This window comes from Peromyscus eremicus, chromosome 10 (assembly GCF_949786415.1).
Source record: "Peromyscus eremicus chromosome 10, PerEre_H2_v1, whole genome shotgun sequence".
Classification (NCBI taxonomy): domain Eukaryota; kingdom Metazoa; phylum Chordata; class Mammalia; order Rodentia; family Cricetidae; genus Peromyscus; species Peromyscus eremicus.
The window spans coordinates 83,370,223-83,390,456 of record NC_081426.1 but is presented as its reverse complement, the minus strand read 5'-3'; the positions used below and the strand labels follow the sequence as shown (position 1 = coordinate 83,390,456).

Genomic DNA, 20,234 nt, shown 5'->3' with positions numbered 1-20,234 from the left:
AATATGCACCTTGCAAAAGCACTCGTTACACTCTGCTAAAATCTTACAACGAACCCCGGAGCTCCCCTGGAGCAAGGGAAACAGAACATCCCTCCCGAGTTCCCCAGGCTTGGCCCACAGTAGGCCCTCTGCCCGGACCCGCCCGATAAAGAAAGCGGATGAGCGAATCGGGAAGGGCGATTCAGTTCCCGGGATGACCGCGCCGCCTGCAGGGAGAGGATGCAGACGCTACGCCCGCCGAATCGCTGAAGCCGCTGCAGGGCACATGACTGGCGGCCTCCGCCCCGCCCCGCCCGCTTCCCCAGCGCAGTCGCCCGCCGCCGCTGCCGCTGCTGCCGCCGCGGGTTGCTGGCGAGCCACACCGGCCCGCGTCACCGCTCTGCGCGCTCCCTGCACCTCCCCGGCTGCTTCAGCCCAAGAAAACGAAACCCAGGCGGCCCCGGCACCCGCGATCGCGCCGACTTGGTGCTGCGAGGGCCGTGCTCGCCCCGCGCTCGCCCTGCGCGGACTCCAGAGCTGTGCGCACTGCGCGGGCGGCGGCTGAACCGGCACCGGGAGGGCGCGGGAGCCGTCAGGCCCCGGGGCTTCGGGCGCCTGCTGCGCGGCCTCGGCGGCGTTGGCCCTTTCCCGCTCGCAGTTGGGTCGCGGGCCCGGCCCGTGAGCCGCGCGCAGTATGGGCAGATGCTGCTTCTACACGGTGGGGACCCTGTCCCTGCTGCTGCTGGTGACCAGTGTCACGCTGCTGGTGGCTCGAGTCTTCCAGAAGGCGGTAGACCAGACGATCGAAAAGGTGAGGCAGGCTAGGCGTGTGCTTTTTTTTTGTGTGTGTGTGTGTGTGTGTGTGTGTGTGTGTATGTGTGTTCGCGCACGCGTGCCTTTCCAAGCCATCCTCCCACTGCGGACTCTGTGTGGAGAGAGTCGCGCTGGCGCCGACCCTGCAGAACACAGCCCTTGTTTGTCCCTGTGTCCCGGGCTTGGCAGCATAGGGAGGCTTGAGGTGACTGTTCCCTTTAAATAACCTGTAAGTCTACAGGTCTTGACTTTTAAGAAAGCTTTGTGTTTACATTCTATCGTTTGCATTTCTCTCCACCCCTTCGCGCACCCAGTCTATGCTGAGCCCTGTTTTCTTCCCACTTCACTAAGAAATAGAAATGCATAAAAGCGCCGCAGAAAAGGCAGGTTTTGTTGGCTGCCAGCCCGGCCTTTGAAGCGGAGTGGGGCTGAGGATGAGAAATGGGTGAGAGGTCTATTGTGTTCTTGACTTCCTGGGCAGGGCAGGGCAAGGCAGTTGGCAAACAGGCCAGGCTTTTGGAGTGGGTGACATTTTATCCATCGCCGTCAGTGCTTAGCGGCTTTGTGTCTCTCAGACAGCCTTGTCTTCTGTTCATCCTTGTCATTACTTGGGGGTGCCTTTAGGCCCCTTTAAGGATCCGGGCCTGTCTCTCAGAGTGGATGATTGCGGGCTGCAAAGCTGGTTGTGTGGAAGACGTCTCCATCCTGGGACTGCCCACACCATTTCTTCCTTATACCCTTTCACCCACATCCACCAAGCACAGTGAAAAGAGGAACAGGAGAGAGTTACTAGGATCACTCTCTCCTTTAAAAGTAAAGGGATGCATAAACAAGTCACTGGAGTGGCCCTTTCTCATTAGCCTCATGCTTAGACACAATGTTCCACTAAACTGATTGCCGGCACCTAGGTACAAACGCTTAGGCTTGGTGTGCTGGGAATCAGCGTACTCCAGTTATTCCAAATGGCAGTCAATGAGGTCCCTAAACAGAGACTTCCAGCAATAACCACTGACTTGGAATCCTGCAATTAAAGACTTTTGGTTTTTCGAGACAGGGTTTCTCTGTGTAGCTTTGCGCCTTTCCTGGAACTCACTTTGGAGACCAGGCTGGCCTCGAACTCACAGAGATCCACCTGGCTCTGCTTCCCGAGTGCTGGGATTACAGGCGTGTGCCACCACCGCCCGGCAAGACTTTTTTTTTTAAGTGTCAAGGCAAAGCTCCATTCGAGTCTTAATGAGATGGCATTGCCAAGACCAGGCCCACTGTCTCAGCCTCTCAAAGACTGTTGTTTCCCTGAGCCTGTGTGTTCAAGGACAAAAACAAACCCTTTCTCTACCCCCCACATCTAAATTCCTGGCTCGTCTTAGACTCTTGCTTTGGTGGCTTGAGCTAAGGGATACAACAGTCAGGTTGTTTAAAAAAAATTTGGGGGGGGGGTGCGGAGTCTGGTAGGATAGTTGGTTCTCCCAGCACCTCATCTGTAACCACTCTGATTCTTTTGGATTCAGTTTCATCCACAGAGGGAGATGTGGGAGGCAGCATCGTGGGACCGGAGTTTCTGTCGGCCACAAGTGGTTTTCTTGCTGGGAAGGACCTGGCTGATATGGTACAACACAGGAGACTTAGAAAACTGCACAAGCCCAGCTGCAGAGCAGTGCACCACGTGGTGCCTGACAGAAAGGAAATGTGTTAGTTTCAGCAGCTGGACTGGGGGTGGCGTAAGTCAACTGGAGGTTACCAGTGTGCATTTGCCTGGGTAACCTGTGGTCACACCAAACGGAGGGAAAGACCGAGAAGGACTCCGCAGATGGGACGTGCAGGGAATGGATGTTGGCTCCACGTGGGCCAGTTGAGTGACCCTGGACTACTTACTGAATCTTTCTTTTACTTTTTCCTTTTGAGACAAAGTCTCACTATGTAGCCCAGGCTGGTCCTTGAACACAGCCCTTGTTTTAGACTCCCATTTCCTGGGATCATAAGAATGCATCACTACACCTGGCTCTGTTAATCTTTTTTTTTTTTTTTTCTTTTGAGGGGAGAGGGTTCTCTTGTAGCCCAGGCTAGCCTCAAACTTACTGTCAAGCTGAGAATGACATTGAACTCCTGATCCTCCTGCCTTCATGTCCTGAGTGCTGGGGTCACACCTGGTTTATGCAGTGCTATGATCAAACCAGGGTTTCTTGCATGTTAGACAGACGCTCTTCCAACTTGCTTTACCTCCAGCCTATAATATTTATTTATTCATGTTTCCTTGTCTGTAGGCACTGATAATAATGACCAAGGTATTTAGAAAGATTATAAAAATTTCCAAGAAAAAAGTCCTTATATGTCCATATTGTAGGCAGAAGTTTCTGTCTCACAAGCCACTCCCAAGTAACCACATAGAGACTTAATTAATTATAAATGCTCCACCAATAGCTCAGGCCTGTTACTAGCAAACTCTTGCATTTAAATTAACCCATATTTCTTATCTATGTTTTGCCACGTGGCTTGGTACCTTTTCTCGGTACAGCATGCCTCTTTTGCTTCTCCTGCATCTGCTGGTGACTCCAGACTCTGCCCTTCTTCCTCCCAGCATTCTCCTAGTCTGGCTCTCCTGCCTAACCTTATCCTGTTCAGCTATTGGCCAGTCAGCTTCTTTATTCAGTGACATATATTCATACAGTGTAAAGGAATATTCCACACCATATAGTCAGTGTTTAATGACATGATAACAATTTTGTTTTTATTAGAAGCCACACAGTGAAACTTCATGAGATTAGGAATTAGACACCTATATTCAGATCTGAAATGTGACACTCTCCAGCTTTTAACCTTGGGCAAGTCACTTAACTTCTCTAAGCCTCAATTTCATTTCTTGTGAAAGTGGAGATGGGAAACGTGAGCCATCTTGGGCACCCAGTTGTATTTCCATGAAGCTTGTGAAGTATAAGCTTTGGGTCCTTTGCTTGCACAGGTCCTTCCAAAGCCCTGTGTTTAATTTTGTGTCCAATTTTTTTCCTTCCTAGGAAGGGCCCTTTGAATTGCAGAAGCTTCAGGGCCCATAAAACCCGACCCTGTAGGCTAAGCATAGAGCACTTGATATCACACAAGGACTAGGTGATCAATATGTGGCAGCCATCATTGCTTCCAATAGTATTTCTAAGGGATGTTTATTTGTAAGTTGACTTTAATGTAGTTATAATATAATCCACTTGGACACTGCCAGTTCTTACTATTTTCCTTTGAAGATTGTCCATTCCCTGACTTGTATAATATGAAAAAGAGGAATGGGGAAAAGGTCGAAATTCAAATGCACCGGTTTAGCCAATTGTGGGAAGTTTAGTGAGATAATTGTTATACAAATTGATCTCAAAGATGTGGAGATGACTTCGTAAAATAAAGTGCTTGCCAGATAAGCACAGGGACCTGAATTTAGATCCCCTACCCCCTCATGAAAGGCAGGATGGGGGTGGCATGTACCTCTAACCCCAACATTCCCAGAGAGACAGAGGGTCTCTGGGACTTCTGGTCAGCAAGTCTGGCCAATCGGTGAGTTCTAGATTCAGTGAGAGACCCTGTCTCAAACAAACAAACAAACAAACAAACAAACAAACAAAAACAGATAAAGAGACTTGGCTGAAGAAGATACTCAACATTGACCTCTAGCATCCACTTGCACGTGGACACGTGCACATGTAGTCACACATATAGCCACATATACCCATATATACACATCAAAAAGAAAGAAAGGAGTTTATCTTGAATGATCATTGTCCTTGAGTTCTAGATTGGCACAGCAGACGGAAGTGGGACTTTTATTTTGGCCAGTAAATATAGTGGATGGAGTGGATATTGGAACTATATATCCCAGTTGCCTGCTACTTGGTATGAGCAAAATTTAGACACAAGTGTTGGTTGGAAGTAATCAAGTTTATTCAAAGCCAGCCATGAAAAAATTAGTAGGACCAGCTTCTCAATGTCTTGGGGGCTTTTATGGGAGTTAGAGGGGATGGAAGATGGAGGAGATGGAAGATGATGGAGGGGATGGAAGATGATGGAGGGGATGGAAGATGATGGAGGGGATGGAAGATGATGGAGGGGATGGGAGATGGAGGGGATGGAAGATGAAGGAGATGGAAGATGATGGAGGGGATGGAAGATGATGGAGGGGATGGAAGATGATAGAGGGGATGGAAGATGATGGAGGGGATGGGAGATGGAGGGGATGGAAGATGATGGAGGGGATGGAAGATGATGGAGGGGATGGGAGATGGAGGGGATGGAAGATGATGGAGGGGATGGAAAATGGAGGGGAGCCTGCATCTGAGCAGGGCCTTTGAAGGTAGGGCCTGCGTTTTATCCAGAACTTCATGATAGATCTTGAAGTGTGTGTGTGTGTGTGTGTGTGTGTGTGTGTGAAAGAGAGAGAGAGAGAGACAGAGAGAGAGAGACAGAGAGAGAGAGACAGAGAGAGAGACAGAGAGAGAGAGACAGAGAGAGACAGAGAGAGACAGAGAGAGAGACAGAGAGAGAGAGACAGAGAGAGAGAGAGAGAGAGAGAGAGAGAGAGAGAGAGAGAGAGAGAGAGAAGGTCTCACTATGTAGCCCTGGATAGCTTGTGTCTTAGTTAGGGTTTCTTTGCTGTGAAGAGACGTCATGACCACGGCAACTCTTACCAAGGAAAACATTTAATTGGGGGTGGCTTACAGTTTCAGAGGTTTAGTATTATCGTCATGGTGGCAAATATGGTGGCACACAGGCAGACGTGGTGCTGCAGAAGGAGCTGTGAGTTCTATATCTTGATCCACCGGCTGCAGGGAGAGACTGTCCCACTGGGGGTGACTTGAGCATATATGAGACCTCAAAGCCCGCTTCCACGGTGACACACTTTCTCCAAGTCCACACCTATTCCGACAAGGCCACACCTCCTAATAATGCCACTCCCTGTGGCCAAGCATTCAAACACATGCCTCTGTGAGGGCTGTTTCTAGTCAAACCACCAAGCACACCAGTAAGCAGTGTTTCTCCGTGGTCTCTGCTTCAGGGTTTGCTCCAGGCTCCTGCCTTGGGTTCTTCCCCCCAGCTTCCCTCAGGGATGGACTGTGGTGGAAATATAAGCCAAACAAATCCATTCCTTTTGGTCAGTGTCTTATCACAGCAACAAAAAAGTAACTAGAACAGAGAGTTCCTTCAACCAAAGGATTGCAGAGGGCTGGAAGGGCAAAGGTCAGGGCAATTTCAAAGGAGCTGGTGCTACGGGACCCAGGCATGCTGGGCCCCACTAATGACTGCCTTATCCTGGGAAACCATGTAGTCACTGGCTCAGTTCTTATTTACAGAAGAGGCGTAGAAGCACCTTGCTTGTCTTCAGCCCCCACACACTCCGTAGGGGTGCTAAGGCGTCAAGAAAACCTTTGGCAAGCATTTGAGGCTTTCTAAAGACAGATCTCCAGAGACCCAGTAGACAGTTTTCCTCTGAGAATCAACTGTGGTGATTGCACCATCACACCAGCACTTGGGAGGCAGAAGCAGGAAGATCGGAGTTTGGGGTTATCCTCCACCACATAAGAGTTCAAACCTGGCCAGAGCTGATTGAGACCCTGTCTCAAAAAATAAACACAAACAAGCAAACCACTTTTTTTTTTCTCAGAGAGCCCGGAAGGATGAGACTTGATATGGTATTTATTCCATAGCCCAGCCCATCACTTTGATACCTGACATATGCCTGCTACCTTCTAGGTGCATAATAATTGAATTTTCTTCCTTGCTGGGAAGCAGACCCTGGGCTCCTAGTACATGCCGAACAAGCTATGGCTGGGCTATACCTCCACCAACTAAATAGAATCTCCAAGGACTCTTTCTTGCACATGACCTCATTTCCCTACCTACCTCCATTCAAAGAACATGGAGCCGGACTATGGCTCGGGGGTGGAATGCTTGATTGGCATGGGAAAGGGCCTAGAGTCAATCCCTGAGACCAGGAAGGAGGAGGAGGGATCACCCACTTAGAGCTAAGAGCTACAAATGTAACAGTAAATAAGACAGAGTCTCCGTCCAAAGTTGAGAAGATGTAGACTCTTGGTTTTTGTTTCGTTTTTTATTAAAAACAAACAAACCAACCTTTGAGATCACCTTATTTGTTATTTTCCTTTTGGAAGCTAAGTGGCTTATCCAAAGCCCAGGGGAGTGGTAGGAGTGCCAGCTTGGTCTCCTGACGCTGAACCTAATTCCCCACCTTAAGAAGGACCACATTGCATTTTCCTGGGACTGCCCAGTCTGATTCGTGTGTACTTGCTGCTCTGGTGTCAGGATTAGCAGCCTCTTCCCCCAAAAGACTGCGAATTGGATGATGAACGCTATGGCTACCTCTCACCTGACCCATGCTACACTGTCTTCATGTAATTCTACTGTCTGCCGTGTCTTGGCATGGGGGGAGGGGCACACTCTTTAAGGAACTGAGACCCCTTCAAGCAGGGAGACTTTTTTTTTTTTTTTTCTCTAAAGCCTTTGAAATTCGGAATAGAAATGGCTCTGTCAGACCTCCTGAGAGTATGACAGAAACTGGAAGGTCAGCAGGAATCCCAGCTTCCTTTGCTTACTCATCCTGGCTGTTTACTGACCTGGGGCTTCCCCCATTTCTGTGTGGCTTTCCAGCTGACCTCCCAGGAGCACGCTCATTTCTCAGTTTGTCTTTTGCAAGTTCCTAACAGTGATGTGACTGGCTAGCTACCCAGGGAGGACTCAGAGCTATGAACAGGCAGTGTCGTTAAGTTTCTTAAATGATGCTGGACTCTGAAATAGAGTTCTCTTCTCTTGGAAACACGATCTTGTCGTTGCACACTCAGAGAATGCTTCTTTCAAACTCTTCAATCCGTGTTGACCACAAATGTACTCATAATTACCAGTTATGACAGTGGAGCAGACCAGTAGTTGTCTGTGTTGTCCCTGGACTCTGGGGGGCCACAGTGTAGAGGAAGCCAGACCTCGCCCAGACCTGCCTCATTAGGTTAAGGAGCTGTGGATAGCAATGGTTTTAGCCAATCTTCATTCCCTGAGATGGGAATTCTGGCTGAGGACGTGACTACGATACTGCCATTACCTAGCACATTTAAATGAAAAGAAACAGAGGTGTAGGGAGATTCTTAGCTGTGGGAGTCATTTTGCTTTACTGTTCAATAAAGTACAAAATTTCATTCTGTCAGGCCCCAGCCAAGGGGCCATCTGGTCTGCCAGACATTCACTTGCTTCCCGGGGAAGAGTCAGCAGGTGGGAATAAGCTCATTAATGAAAACATGGGATGTTGGCCAAGTGAGGAGACACTTACAACCCATATCATCAAATGTACTACACACACTCACAGTACTAAGAAAGGGGCTGCTTTGAATCAAAGCTGGTAACCCATCAGAAACAACCAAAGGAAAGCAAACGCTGTCCTGGGATCTAACTCTCTTGCTGTTTGAGACAGGATCCCATAGAGACCAGGCTGGCCTTGAACTCACTGTGTAGTTGAGGATGACCTCTAACCTGGCCAGATCCTCCTGCCTCCTGAGCTCAAGTGCTGGCCACGCCCAGCGGTTTGCTTTCTCTTTCTCAAAGTCCTTTCAGTGTGCACGTTGTCTTTGTTGTTTGTTTAGAAAGTGTAAAGAGAATGTGAACCCTTTGCAAGGCAGCATGCTGAGCGCTGTGCGTATAACAGTAAACAAGCTAAGCTTGTTGTCTTCCAGTTCACACTTCTGGCCTCTTTGTACTCCTAAAATTACTAAGGACTCCAGAGAACTTTTGTCTCTGTGGGTCATCCGTACTGACGCTTACCATAGGAGAATTAAAACCAAAGATGGCGAGATGGGTCAGTGTATAAAGTGCTGGCTACGCAGAGTGACCTGAGTTCGAATCCCCAGAACTCGTAAAAGGTAGGCACGGTAGTGTACTTCTGTAATCTCAATGTTCCTACAGCAAGATGCGTGGTGGGGACCTGAGAATCCACGGAGACTGGCAAGCCAGGTAGCCTGGCACACGCCGCACAGAGACAGACAACAGAGACCCAGTCTCAAAGCGGGTAGAAGGCCAGGGCCGACATGTAAGGTTGTCTTCTGACCACACACACACTACGGCATGTATTTGCCCACACCCACGCACACACACACACACACACACACACACACGCACACACAATAAAAATTTAAAAATTTGAGAAACCTTTAAAATACAAGACGACATCAGCAACTCACCTACTCTATCAAAGCAAGGACATCTTCATGGGCCAGGTAGCCTCTGGAAAACTCTACTCCATACTCACAAAGCCAGGGAGGGGAGTGGAGGAAATCATGTATGACTAGTGTTACTGAAATTGCTTTTGACTTGCAGAGTGTCTGAGAGGGTCTCAGGGACTTCTAGGGGTTCACCCAGTTTCAATGAAATTAATAATGTTGATTTTTTTTAGGAATGTTTAAAAATATATAATACATGTTATTATATTATTAATATAGTAATTAAATATTACCCATGTTATAATAACAACGTATTATATATAAAACATATATACATATATATACACACACCTTTGTTGTTATAACATGTACAATATAAAACTATAATAATTATCCATATCTATGATTATATTTCTATATGACCTATTTGGATTTTTGTTGTTGTTGTTTTGTTTTGTTTTCTTTGAGACAGGGTTTCTCTGTGTAGCTTTGAAGCCTTTCTTGGAACTCACTCTGTAGCCCAGGCTGGCCTCGAACTCAGAGAGATCCACCTGCCTCTGCCTCCCAAGTGCTGGGATTAAAGGTGTGCACCACCACCACCGCCTGGCCATGACCTATTTCGTTATTTTTACTACTAATTATCTATTTTATTATTATTTATTATTGCTATTATTAATTATTATTAATTATTACTATTACTATTATTAATTATTACTACTAATATTTTCATAGCAGCCAGAGTTGGCACAGTGCACTATTCATTTACTGTGTCTTTCTTGTGTGCCCATGAGTTCAGTGTCAAAACAGGATTATGAGATGGGTGAGGTGACCCAAGCCTGTAATCCCAGGACTCAGAAAGCTAAGGCAAGGGAATCGCTGCAAATTTGAGGCCAGCATGGGCTGCAGAGGCTGGCCTCAGCTACAAAACGGTACTCCGTCTTGAAAGAAAAAAACAAAAAGGTGCCAAACCAAACAGAAGTCCCAGGTTTGGGGCCATTAATGATTCGGGTTCTGGGAATCGCTTGTCTTTCATTGTGTCTGCGGAAACTCAATGAGAACATTGGTCTCTCCATAACTCATAATGTCCTTCTCTGGCATCAGTCCCATGGGGATGCCAGTTTGTAGCACACAATTTAGTATTCCAGGCTAGCTTGAAAGTTTTTTGAAGGTAAAGGTCCTGCCGTATTTAGTTCTGTATCATCTCCTGTTGCCAAATTCAATGAGTTATACAAAACAAGATGTCAGGGGCTGGGGTGTAACTCAGTGGTAGGGCACTCATGCGGCCCTGGGTTTAATCTCTAGCACCACAGAAAGAAGGAAGAAGAGGAGGAAGAAAAGGAAAGGGGAGGGAGGGAAAAGAAGGAAGGCAGGAATGAACAGGATGCTTAAGGAAGTTCTTGGATGGATGGAAGGTTAGGTAAAAATTCTCTCTTTGGGAGGATTTTGTTGGCTTGTTGTTGTGTGGCTTTACATTTGATCCCACCCTGGAGCGCTGCAGGACAGTGGCCACATAGTTACCCCTGAATGGTTTATCCCTTTAAAGTCTGGAAATGTGGGCCAGAGAGATGGGTCAGAGGGTAAAGGTGTTCATTGTGCAAGTGTGATGACCCGAATTTAACCCCCAGAACAATGGAAAAGTGGGAGGCAAGAATTTCCTACCTGACTTAAATCCAGTCCAGTTGATAATAAAGGTTAGATCTCTGTAGATGTAATTCTGAACGGTCTTATTAAATAAGAAACACAGAGCCAAATAAAGAGTTAAAAGCCCAGAGATCGAGCAGTAGCCAAGAGCTAAGACCACCTTATCTTACCACTCGCTGCTGTCCTTCCCCTGAGAGAAAGACCTTCTTCCTGTGTCCTGTCTTTTTATTGCCTTTCTGTTCTGCCTTCTCATTGGCTCTAAACCCAACCACATGACTTTCTTGTCACTGCCTGTCTATACAGACCTTCAAGTCTCTATGGTTGGTACTTAGATTAAAGGCGTGTGTCACCATGCTGGCTGTGTCCTTGAACACACAGATTCTGCCTGCCATGTGATCGGGATTAAGGGTGTGTGTTACCACAGCCAGACTTCTGCTTAATGGCTATGACCTCTGATCCCCAGGCAACTTTATTTATTAACATACAAATAAAATACAAATGAAATCACATTTCATCACAAATGAAATATCACCATAGTTATCCTATTCATGAGGGCTCTGCTCTTGTGACAGCCGATTCAAGGCCTCACTTGCTGACACCATCACCTTGGAGTTGAGGATTTCAACATAGAGGTTTTGAAGAGACAGGGGCATCCAGATCATGACACCCTGCTGTTCTCACACCTCTCTTGGCTCCCAGTGCCTAGCAAATGTCCTTTGTCATCAATCAGGCTTGCTCTCTTGTCTTTTTTAGAGAAACCTCTCTCTGTACCTCAAACCTGTTTGGTTATGATTATATCTTATATATGAGCCATGCGACATGATCCTTACTTGCTTATATATTTCTGTCTCCTTTCCCATTCCTGGTAATTATCAGACATACAGTGTCCCTTTCAATGGGACTTTCAGGGTGGAGGATAGAGGAGAAATGTGAAAACACAAATTTCTTTTTTCTTTTTTTTTTCATTTTTATTTATTTATTTATTTTTTCTATTATCAGCTTGATACAATACAAATTCTTATCCTAATAGTGAAATGTTTTACTGAGGCTTGCCCAGTGATTGAGTAAAACCAAAATTTATTATAAGCCACAGTCATCCTAGGGTCTCCCCTGCTAGGTAGCCTCCCTGGATCTGTGGGTTGCAGTCTGATTGTTCTTTGCTTTATATCTAGTATCCACTTATGAGTGAAAACACAAATTTCAATCAGATAAGAATAAGCAAAACAAATGGAAGGTAGGTGGGGAGACTTACGTGTTTAATGAATGTGGGCAAAGGCTTGTTTCTGTGTAGAAGTGAATAATGCTATTTCCGGTTTGACAGCCGCAGACCCACAGCCTGCCCCCTTTCCCCAGCCATTACCCCTTCTGCCCTGAGTTTAATACTTTTCCAGAGACAGTGAAGGCTAATGTCATCAGCAATATCATCAGCCATCACAAGTCCTGGTTTAAATTGACAATTCAAATTATATTTATTCATGGCATACGATGATGTTGTTTTTAATGTGTATACAGCATGGAATGGGTAAATGAAGCTAATTAACACATGTATCACCTCTTGTACTTATTTGGGGGGGGGGCTAAAACAGTTTAAAAACCTACTCACCTGTTTTCAGGTAGAGCATACATACCTACAGTGTGTTGGCATTAACTACAGTCGCTCTGTTGGACAATAGGTCTTTTGAACTTATTCTTATCGGATTGAAATTGTGTCTTCACATTTCTCCTCTACCCTCCACCCTGAAAGTCCCATTGAAAGGGACACTGTATGTCTGATAATTACCAGGAATGGGAGAGGAGACAGAAATAAATAAGCAAGTGAGGATCACGTCGCATGGCTCAAATATAAGATATAATCATAACCAAACAGGTTTGAAATAATGAGGTAGGGCTGTACAGGTTCCACACAGAGCATGGTCATTGTTTCCGTGGCTGAGGTTCTTATTTAGTTCCATCTTGAAATCGTTTTTCTCACCCCACTCTCTCGCTCCCTGCCCACCCTCCCTACACACATGTATGTTCCTGACTTTGGCTGTGGGGAACAATGGATACCACAGTCTGAGTGCTCACACCTCTCCCAGATTTCCGTGTTGAAACCCTCTCTTGTTAGTTGTGTTTCCTTTGGCAGCTACTCTTCCCTGTTTAGACCTGTTCTTCTCAACCTTGGCTGCAGTTTCTGATCACCCTAGACCCTTTGGAAACAGCGAGTGTTTCCCGGTAGGGTTTCGCTTCAATGTAGCTATTCCAGCATCATGACCGCTGGGTAATTTATAGACAGGGCAGCAGTTGGCCAGTGAGCTGGCATTTGGAACTGCGCTGTCAGCTTTCAGTAGCTAAAATTGTGACAGTTACAGTCACAGCAGAGTGAGTTAAATGATGATACAAAGACCGTGGACGCCAGAGTATTTGTTTCCAATTTAAAGTCAGGAATCAAGGGGAAAACGTTAATGGCAGAATTTTTATCTTTTAGTGCATACGAGACTAGGCGGAAGTAGTGAAAATTATTCAAATTACAGGAGTCTTGGGTTTGCTTAACTTAAGGGAGCAATTTTTCAAAACAAAACCAACTGGTGTTTTGGTATTTGGTGAGTTTCGCTAATCTGCAATCCAAGGAAAGCCACACACACACAGACACAGACACACACTCTCGTCGGCCAGGTTCTCAAAGTTGGTTGCATTAAATGTGGGTGAATGGATGGCAATATGGATGCTTGAGTTGTGTTTAATTATTAAGGAGCCTTCTGTTGACCTTGAAGAGTCCCTGATAGTGCTCTTGAGCCCTGGTGATTTCCTTAAAAGTATTTCTGACTCCCGTCAAGTCTGACGCAATTCCCCAGGTGCTTATTTTTATCATTGGGAAGTGACTTGCCCTGGGACAGCTGGTTCAACAACTCTACTGCTATTTCATCCCCAAAGGTCACTGCAAGGCTGCCCCACAGTGCTCAGCAGAGAAGCCAAATGAGCTATGTCTGACCTAAGCCAGGCTTGGCCTGGTCAGGGGCTTCTGGTCCCCGAGTTCAGGACAGGGTTATTATTCTCTTCCTCTCACCAGCTTTCCATGGAGTCAAGGATCTGCTGTTTGTGAATTCTGCCAACTTCACTGGCAACTTTGTAAAACAAAACAAAAGTTTACTTTTCTTGGTATCTAAGCTGTTATTTCCCACTATTAAATAAGCAAAATTTCAAACATCTTTGAGATGTCTTTTGGAAGTATTTGCTCCGTGATGGTGTTTCTGGAAGCAGCTGGTAATGTGAGTTCATGAAAACCTTGATCAGATAATTCCAATGCTGGCACTTGATTTGAAGAAATTAATAGGGTTGGTGAGGTGGCTCTGTGGGTAAAGGCACTTGCCTCATCAGCCTGCCAGAGTTCGATTCTGGAAGCTGTGTAAGGGTGGATAGAGAGAAATGACTTCACAAAGTTGTCCTCTGATCTCCATGTGTTTACTGTGACACATGCCACATACAACCTCCCTCCCAACTATGCACAAACACACACACTAATACTTAGTTAATTAAAAAGTAATTAATCAATAACTTAGAGATATTGCAGAACAGAAATGAGTACATGTCCAAAAGAGAATGATTAAGTAAGCTGATTGGTCACTGTATAACAGGTAAGTACACAGACAAATATTGCTTCTAAAACCAAATGAGGATAGTTTATAATTTTTTTCAAAATGCCCGTATAGATTTTAAAATATCAGGAGGGACTAGAAAGATGCTTCAGCAGTTAGGAGTAACGGCCGCTCACCCAGGACCTGGGTTCGGTTCCCAGCACCCACATGGCAGCTCACAGCCACCTGTAACTCAAGTTCCAGGGGATCCAACACATTCTTCTGGCTCCGTGGGCTCCAGTCACTTTCATGGTGCATGTGCATACATGCAGGCAAAGCATGTGTGTGCATAAAATAAAAACAATTTTTAAAAAAGACATTATTAGTATTTTTAAGTAGAATAAGCTAATAGTGGGAGAGTGGATTATAAGGGTGTTACATTTTTTTCCTGTCTTTTTTTTTTTTTTATTAATCTGTATGTGTGCATGGCGTGCATGAGCATGCATGTGCCGTGAGGTGCACATGTGACATGTTGCTCTTGTGTAGCTCTGTGCATGGGTTCCAGGGATGGAGCTCAGGCCATCGGGCCTGGGCACTAAGCATTTTTACTCACTAAGCTAGCTTCTTGGTCCTTGCTATGTAGCCAAGGCTGGCCTTGAACTCCTGATCTTCTTGCCTCTGCCTCCCAAGTGCTGAGACATAGGTATGGGCCACCATGACGGATGACTTCCTGTTACTTTTTTAAATCAAAATTTGAGTATAAAGACTTTGCATATGAAAACTTTTTTATTGTCCAAATTTTCTATGGCAGCAGGGTGTCCTGGGCAGGGAGAGAACGAAGCATCGTCTTCCTGATTTCAGGTGACAGCGAATGGGAGCCTCATTTGGGAGCTGAGGGTGGCAGCCCACGCCACTCCTCCCGCACATCTGTAGCTTGTTTTTGTTTTTGTTGTTTTCATTCGCTGTGTCAAATGTCTCTTCTAAATCTGATATGACCAACACACTTCTGTGCACGGATCGTTTTATCTTAGGCAAGAGTGAGTCTTGCTTACAATTCTGTGTGACATTTGTGTCCTTAAACTAACTCTTGTCCTGAGAACGCGGCTTCTTCTTGTTGGGCCCAGGAAGGACTGCACTCTGTACCTTTTGGCTGATGCACAGACAGTGTGTTTTCCTGCCTGTGTTGTTGGTTTGGCTTTGGTTCTTAACTCACCACATAACAAGGGATCCATTCCAATATTTCTTTTAGTGGTAGTCCACAGTCCTGTGCTTTGAAAAATCGATCCCATTCCACCTGGCTAAAATTAGTAAGCACTCGCTAACATCATTTGTGAGACTGGTTTAGGACCTTACGCTGGTTTTTAGTTTAGTCTGACTAAGACAGCTCGGCTAATGGGAATTTTTATCTGGGGCTGTCACTGCCAGAGCAGAGCTCTCAGTGATAGGCAGCAGTTGTCCCCATGTATGGCTTTATGTTTAGAATGGCCCAGGGCAGCCGTGATACTGGTTCCTGGTGTCTGGCAGAATGAGTGACTTCCTGTGTTAGGCTTTCTCTGGTCTTAAGGTTGTTATTTGTTCGTCTGTCGATACGGCTTTTGCAGAGCAAGCTCTTGGCCTTGCAACGCCAATGCCTTATGTGTCTGTCTGGTACAGAACTAGAAGGTTCGGTCAATGGGGACACACATAACTGGCCCATCCTGTGGTACAAGGTTCCCTTGCTTTCTCTGGGTACATTAGCATAGTGGGGCTGAGCAGCATGGAGGCTCTGAGCTCCAGTTCTTCTTCTCTTAGGTCCTGACACGCCTGTGGATGGAGCTCAGCTCAGCATGACCTCCCACAGCCGCCATACTTCCCTTTCCTCAAGAACTCAGCCTGACTGCCGGGGAAACCCGGAGTCCAGTGTGTTATGCTTTCTCTGTTGTTTTTATGGTTCCCTCTAGGGTAGGGTTGCTAGATACAAAACAAGATGCATAGTCTAGTTTCCAATCGAGATAAACAGCAAAATGATTATCTCAGTATATATGTGTGTGATGTTACCATTCACTTCCAGGTATCAGTTATTGCTGCCTGGCCATATCTCTCAAACACACATTATTATTATTGTTATTATTATTGTAAATATTTCGGTACAAGTTGCAGGCATCACAACACTTTGTGCCTAGATCCTTCAGTATGCTTCTTCTGTTAAGACTAAATTATGCCGGGCGGTGGTGGCGCACGCCTGTAATCCCAGCACTCGGGAGGCAGAGCCAGGTGGATCTCTGTGAGTTTGAGGCCAGCCTGGGCTACCAAGTGAGTTCCAGGAAAGGCGCAAAACTACACAGAGAAACCCTGTCTCGAAAAACCAAAAAAAAAAAAAAAAAAAAAAAGACTAAATTATTTTCTGGGCTGGAGAAGTGGCTCAGTGGTTAAGAGCACTGGCTGCTCTTCGAGAGGACCTGGGTTTGATTCCTAGCATCCACAGGGTGGCTCACAGCCCTCTGTAACTACAGTCCCGCTGAATCCAGTGTCCCTGTCTGACTTTCTTGGGTACCAGGCATGCATGTAGTATAACAGACGTACGGTAGGCAAAACACCAATACAAATACAATTTTTAAAAATTAAGAAATATTTAAAAGATTAAATTATTTTCTATGCAGCTCATGTAATATCTGGGACATAATTGTACTTAAAAAATTGTTTCCATGAAATTCAACTGCATTTGGTAAATCTGGTCATTCCACCAGATTGTGAGGTAGGTAAGCACAGGCTTTGCCACATTGCAGCCCAGGGCTTGTCCAGGCTTGATTTAACGTGCTGGCTTTGTAACTTGGGAACATCTGTGCTACTGTCTCCTGGTCTACAAACTGTAGTTTCTTCTCGATTCTCTTTTTGGTGCTTGACTCTGGTACAAACTGGAAAACTGGAAGTTCTTATCTTGCAGGACTTGCATTAAGTCTCAGAAGCAAGGCGTCCCCTCACACAGTCCCTGACACGGGCAGGGACACAGTCGTAGGCAGCTGGCAGTGGTGGCGACCGTGACTGTCCTGTGAGCTGGCCTCAGGAAAGGATAAAAATAAAGATGAAACTGTTTCAGAAATGTTGGCAGCTGCATTTGCAACTTCCCTCTGCCCTCTCATTCCCCCCTTGGTGTCTCTCTCTCTCACACACTTTCTTTCACACACAGACATACTCACACACACAGACACACACATACACACACATATACATACATACATAGACAGGCAGGCAGACACACACACACACACACATACACACACACACACACACACACAGATACATACAGACAGACCACACACACACATACACACACAGATACATACATACATAGATAGACCACACACACATACATACATACATACATACATACATAGACAGGCAGGCTCGTGCACACACACACACACACACACACACACACACACACACACACACAGGCCCAGGGTCTCTTCTGGGATTTACAGAGGGCTCCTTGACAAGCATGCAGCCATGTGAGATGAAGGAAAGACATCAACGGTGCAGGAAAGGGGGAAGATTTGAATGTAATAAAAGGAGACAGGACAGTGTGTTTGGATGGCTTCGGTTCTTCTCTGTTCTGCAGGACAGACAAGTGCTGTGGGGTCAGGCTGACCATGGGGAGAACCAGAGTCTCCTACCAACTGTGACCCAGGCAAGCTGCCAAGGACTGTTTCAGTAGTTAACTATGAGTAGTCGACTATTTGCCTTGTGTAAGGAGACAAGGCTTCTAAAGGTTTATTTTTATCTATACGTCAGAGAGACATGTTTATAGATGCCCAAGTACTGGCTTCCACCCTTTCTGGAAGGAGCTCTGCCCCTTTCTTCCTGGAAACTCCTCACTTTCCTTTGTACCTTGGGTTGCCTGAGCTGCATGAAACCAAGCAAGATAAGCCCAGCTGCTTGCTCATCTGTTCGGCTCTCACTCGTGGAGTCTCCTTTAAAAGATAAATGAGACCCTGGATCCTTTCTCCCTCACATTTTCCGAATGCCTTGGTGCTGGGCCATAGCTGGTGAGGCCCTCTGCTCACTGGCTGATCCTGCCACTCCTAAGCACCCCACTTTCCCCAACACCACGTTCTCTAGCCTTGCCCACCACTCCTCCCAGGAAAGCAAACTCTTGGCCTGACCCTTGAGACTCTGCAAACATCACTATTAGCTTTTGCCGTTTGCAGTAGTCCCTTCCGTCCTTACAGTAATGCTTTCAAGTAGCCTGTCCTGACCCAAGTCAGATTTGTATTGTTCACCTCCACCATCTCCCCCTCCCCCGCCAACCCACCCTTGCTGGGAATTGAACTTAAGGCCTTCCACGTGCTAGGCGAGGGAAAGGTTACCATTGGGCTATATCCTCAGCCCCAGATTTATATGGGTGTTTTGTTTTGAAGGTTTATGTGGTTTCATGTTTATGAGTGTTTCACCTGCATATGTATGTGTACCATGTGTGCATGCCTGGTGCCCACAGAGGCCTGAAGATTTCCTGGAACTGGAGTTACAGACAATTGTGAGCTTTCATGTGGGTGCTGGAATTGAACCTGGGTCCTTTGGAGCAACAAGTGCACTTAACCACTGAGCCATGTTTCCGGCTCCTCCTCCTCTTTTTATTTAACCCTCTTGACCGTTGTGCTACGCTGCCTGTGTTGAACAGATACCTGAAAGGGGTGCATTTCTGTACTGTTTGTGTTTTGTTTTGCTTTTCTCTTTGAGATAGGGTCTCATGCTGTAGCCCAGGACAGCCTCAAACTTGTGGCCATCTTCCTGTCTCACCCACCCCAGCACTTGTTTGCAGGCGTGGGCCACAGCATACAGATGCAGCCTTTCCTGTGGGAGACCAGCTCCCACTTTTTCCTCCCAGGGTACTCTTGAGGAGAGAGGGATAAAAGATTTAGATAGAAATATAGAGGGGAGACAGACAGAAACACAGGATAGCCTCGGGAGGGCCTGGATCCTTATCCTCTGGCCCCTCCTGTCGAGTCTAAAGGGCTATTTATAGAAATGCCAAAGGGTGTAGCAAAAGACCGCCCCCTAGCACAGCCAAGTACAGATCCTTCCAAACACCTGGTGACCGCATGCCCACCTGTAGAAGCTACAGTAGGATGAAGACACTACCAAGTGTCTTGCTTTTCACTCTCTGCTTTACTTGCGAGAGACAGGGTCTCTCACTGAGGCTGAAGGTCACTATTTGATGTGGGCCGGCTGGCCATCCACCTCCTGGATCAGATTGTCAGTGCTGGGGTGACAGGCATGTGCACCACCCATGCCTGTTTTTTGGTTTTTGTTTTTCCAGTGTGGGAACTGAGGATTGGAAGTCAGGTCCTCAGGCTTGCACAACAAGCCCTCTTAGTCACTGGACTGTCTCAGCAGACTCCCTTCCTCTAGTCTTGGAAAGAAATGATGAGTCTGGTGCTGCATTGCCGAGGTCAGCTGACTCCTCCACAGGAGCAGCCGTTCCAGCCCCCACTGGGCTCCGTGCAGAAAAGAAAGCCTGGCTATCCTTTACACTGAGTTTACCTCATAGCCTTTGACTTGAACTTGTTCCTCTGACCTTCAGCAAACGTTTAGTAGATTCACCTTTTTCACTCAGCAAGCAGAGAGGAGAATACAGATGGTAGGGATAAAAACAGTTCGAGGGTCACGGCTAGTGGCTGGCGGTGTCACACCTGGGGTTGTCTTTGTTATCTGCTTCCCCCAAGGTCTTTCTGTGCCTGGACAAAGGATCACGCCCCAACTTCTCTTCCCATGTCTAAGGCAAAGTCAGTGGAAGCTAGTCTAAAAGTTTTCTAGTATTATATCGAACCAACATTTCTGCAGGAAGTGTGTTGTCCTCTGGGTCATAGGAAGTGTAAAAGCACAAATTTTAGACTACTATTTTTTGGTGAACAGGATGCTTCATTTTGAGAAGCCAGGCACTAACCCTGTTGGTTACATACTGAAGAGCTGAGTTTTCATTTTTGGTTGCTGGTTTTATATGCCTCTTGCTGGTTCCTAATGACTTCCATTAGTAGATGTTTCTTATGCTGACCATCCTTAAGTGATACTTACATGCCTT

At 46.3% G+C, this 20,234-nt stretch overlaps 1 protein-coding gene across 1 annotated transcript in view; it reads left to right on the top strand.

Moving 5' to 3' along the window:
• Nucleotides 1–343: 343 nt before the first annotated feature.
• The window catches only part of Scarb2 (scavenger receptor class B member 2), a 60,507-nt gene continuing 40,616 nt past the window's right edge, over nt 344–20,234 (top strand). The window contains exon 1 of the mRNA XM_059274679.1: nt 344–790. Coding sequence (XP_059130662.1) covers nt 674–790 — 117 coding nt within the window. The 5' untranslated portion in view covers nt 344–673. The remainder of the gene's footprint in view (nt 791–20,234) is intronic.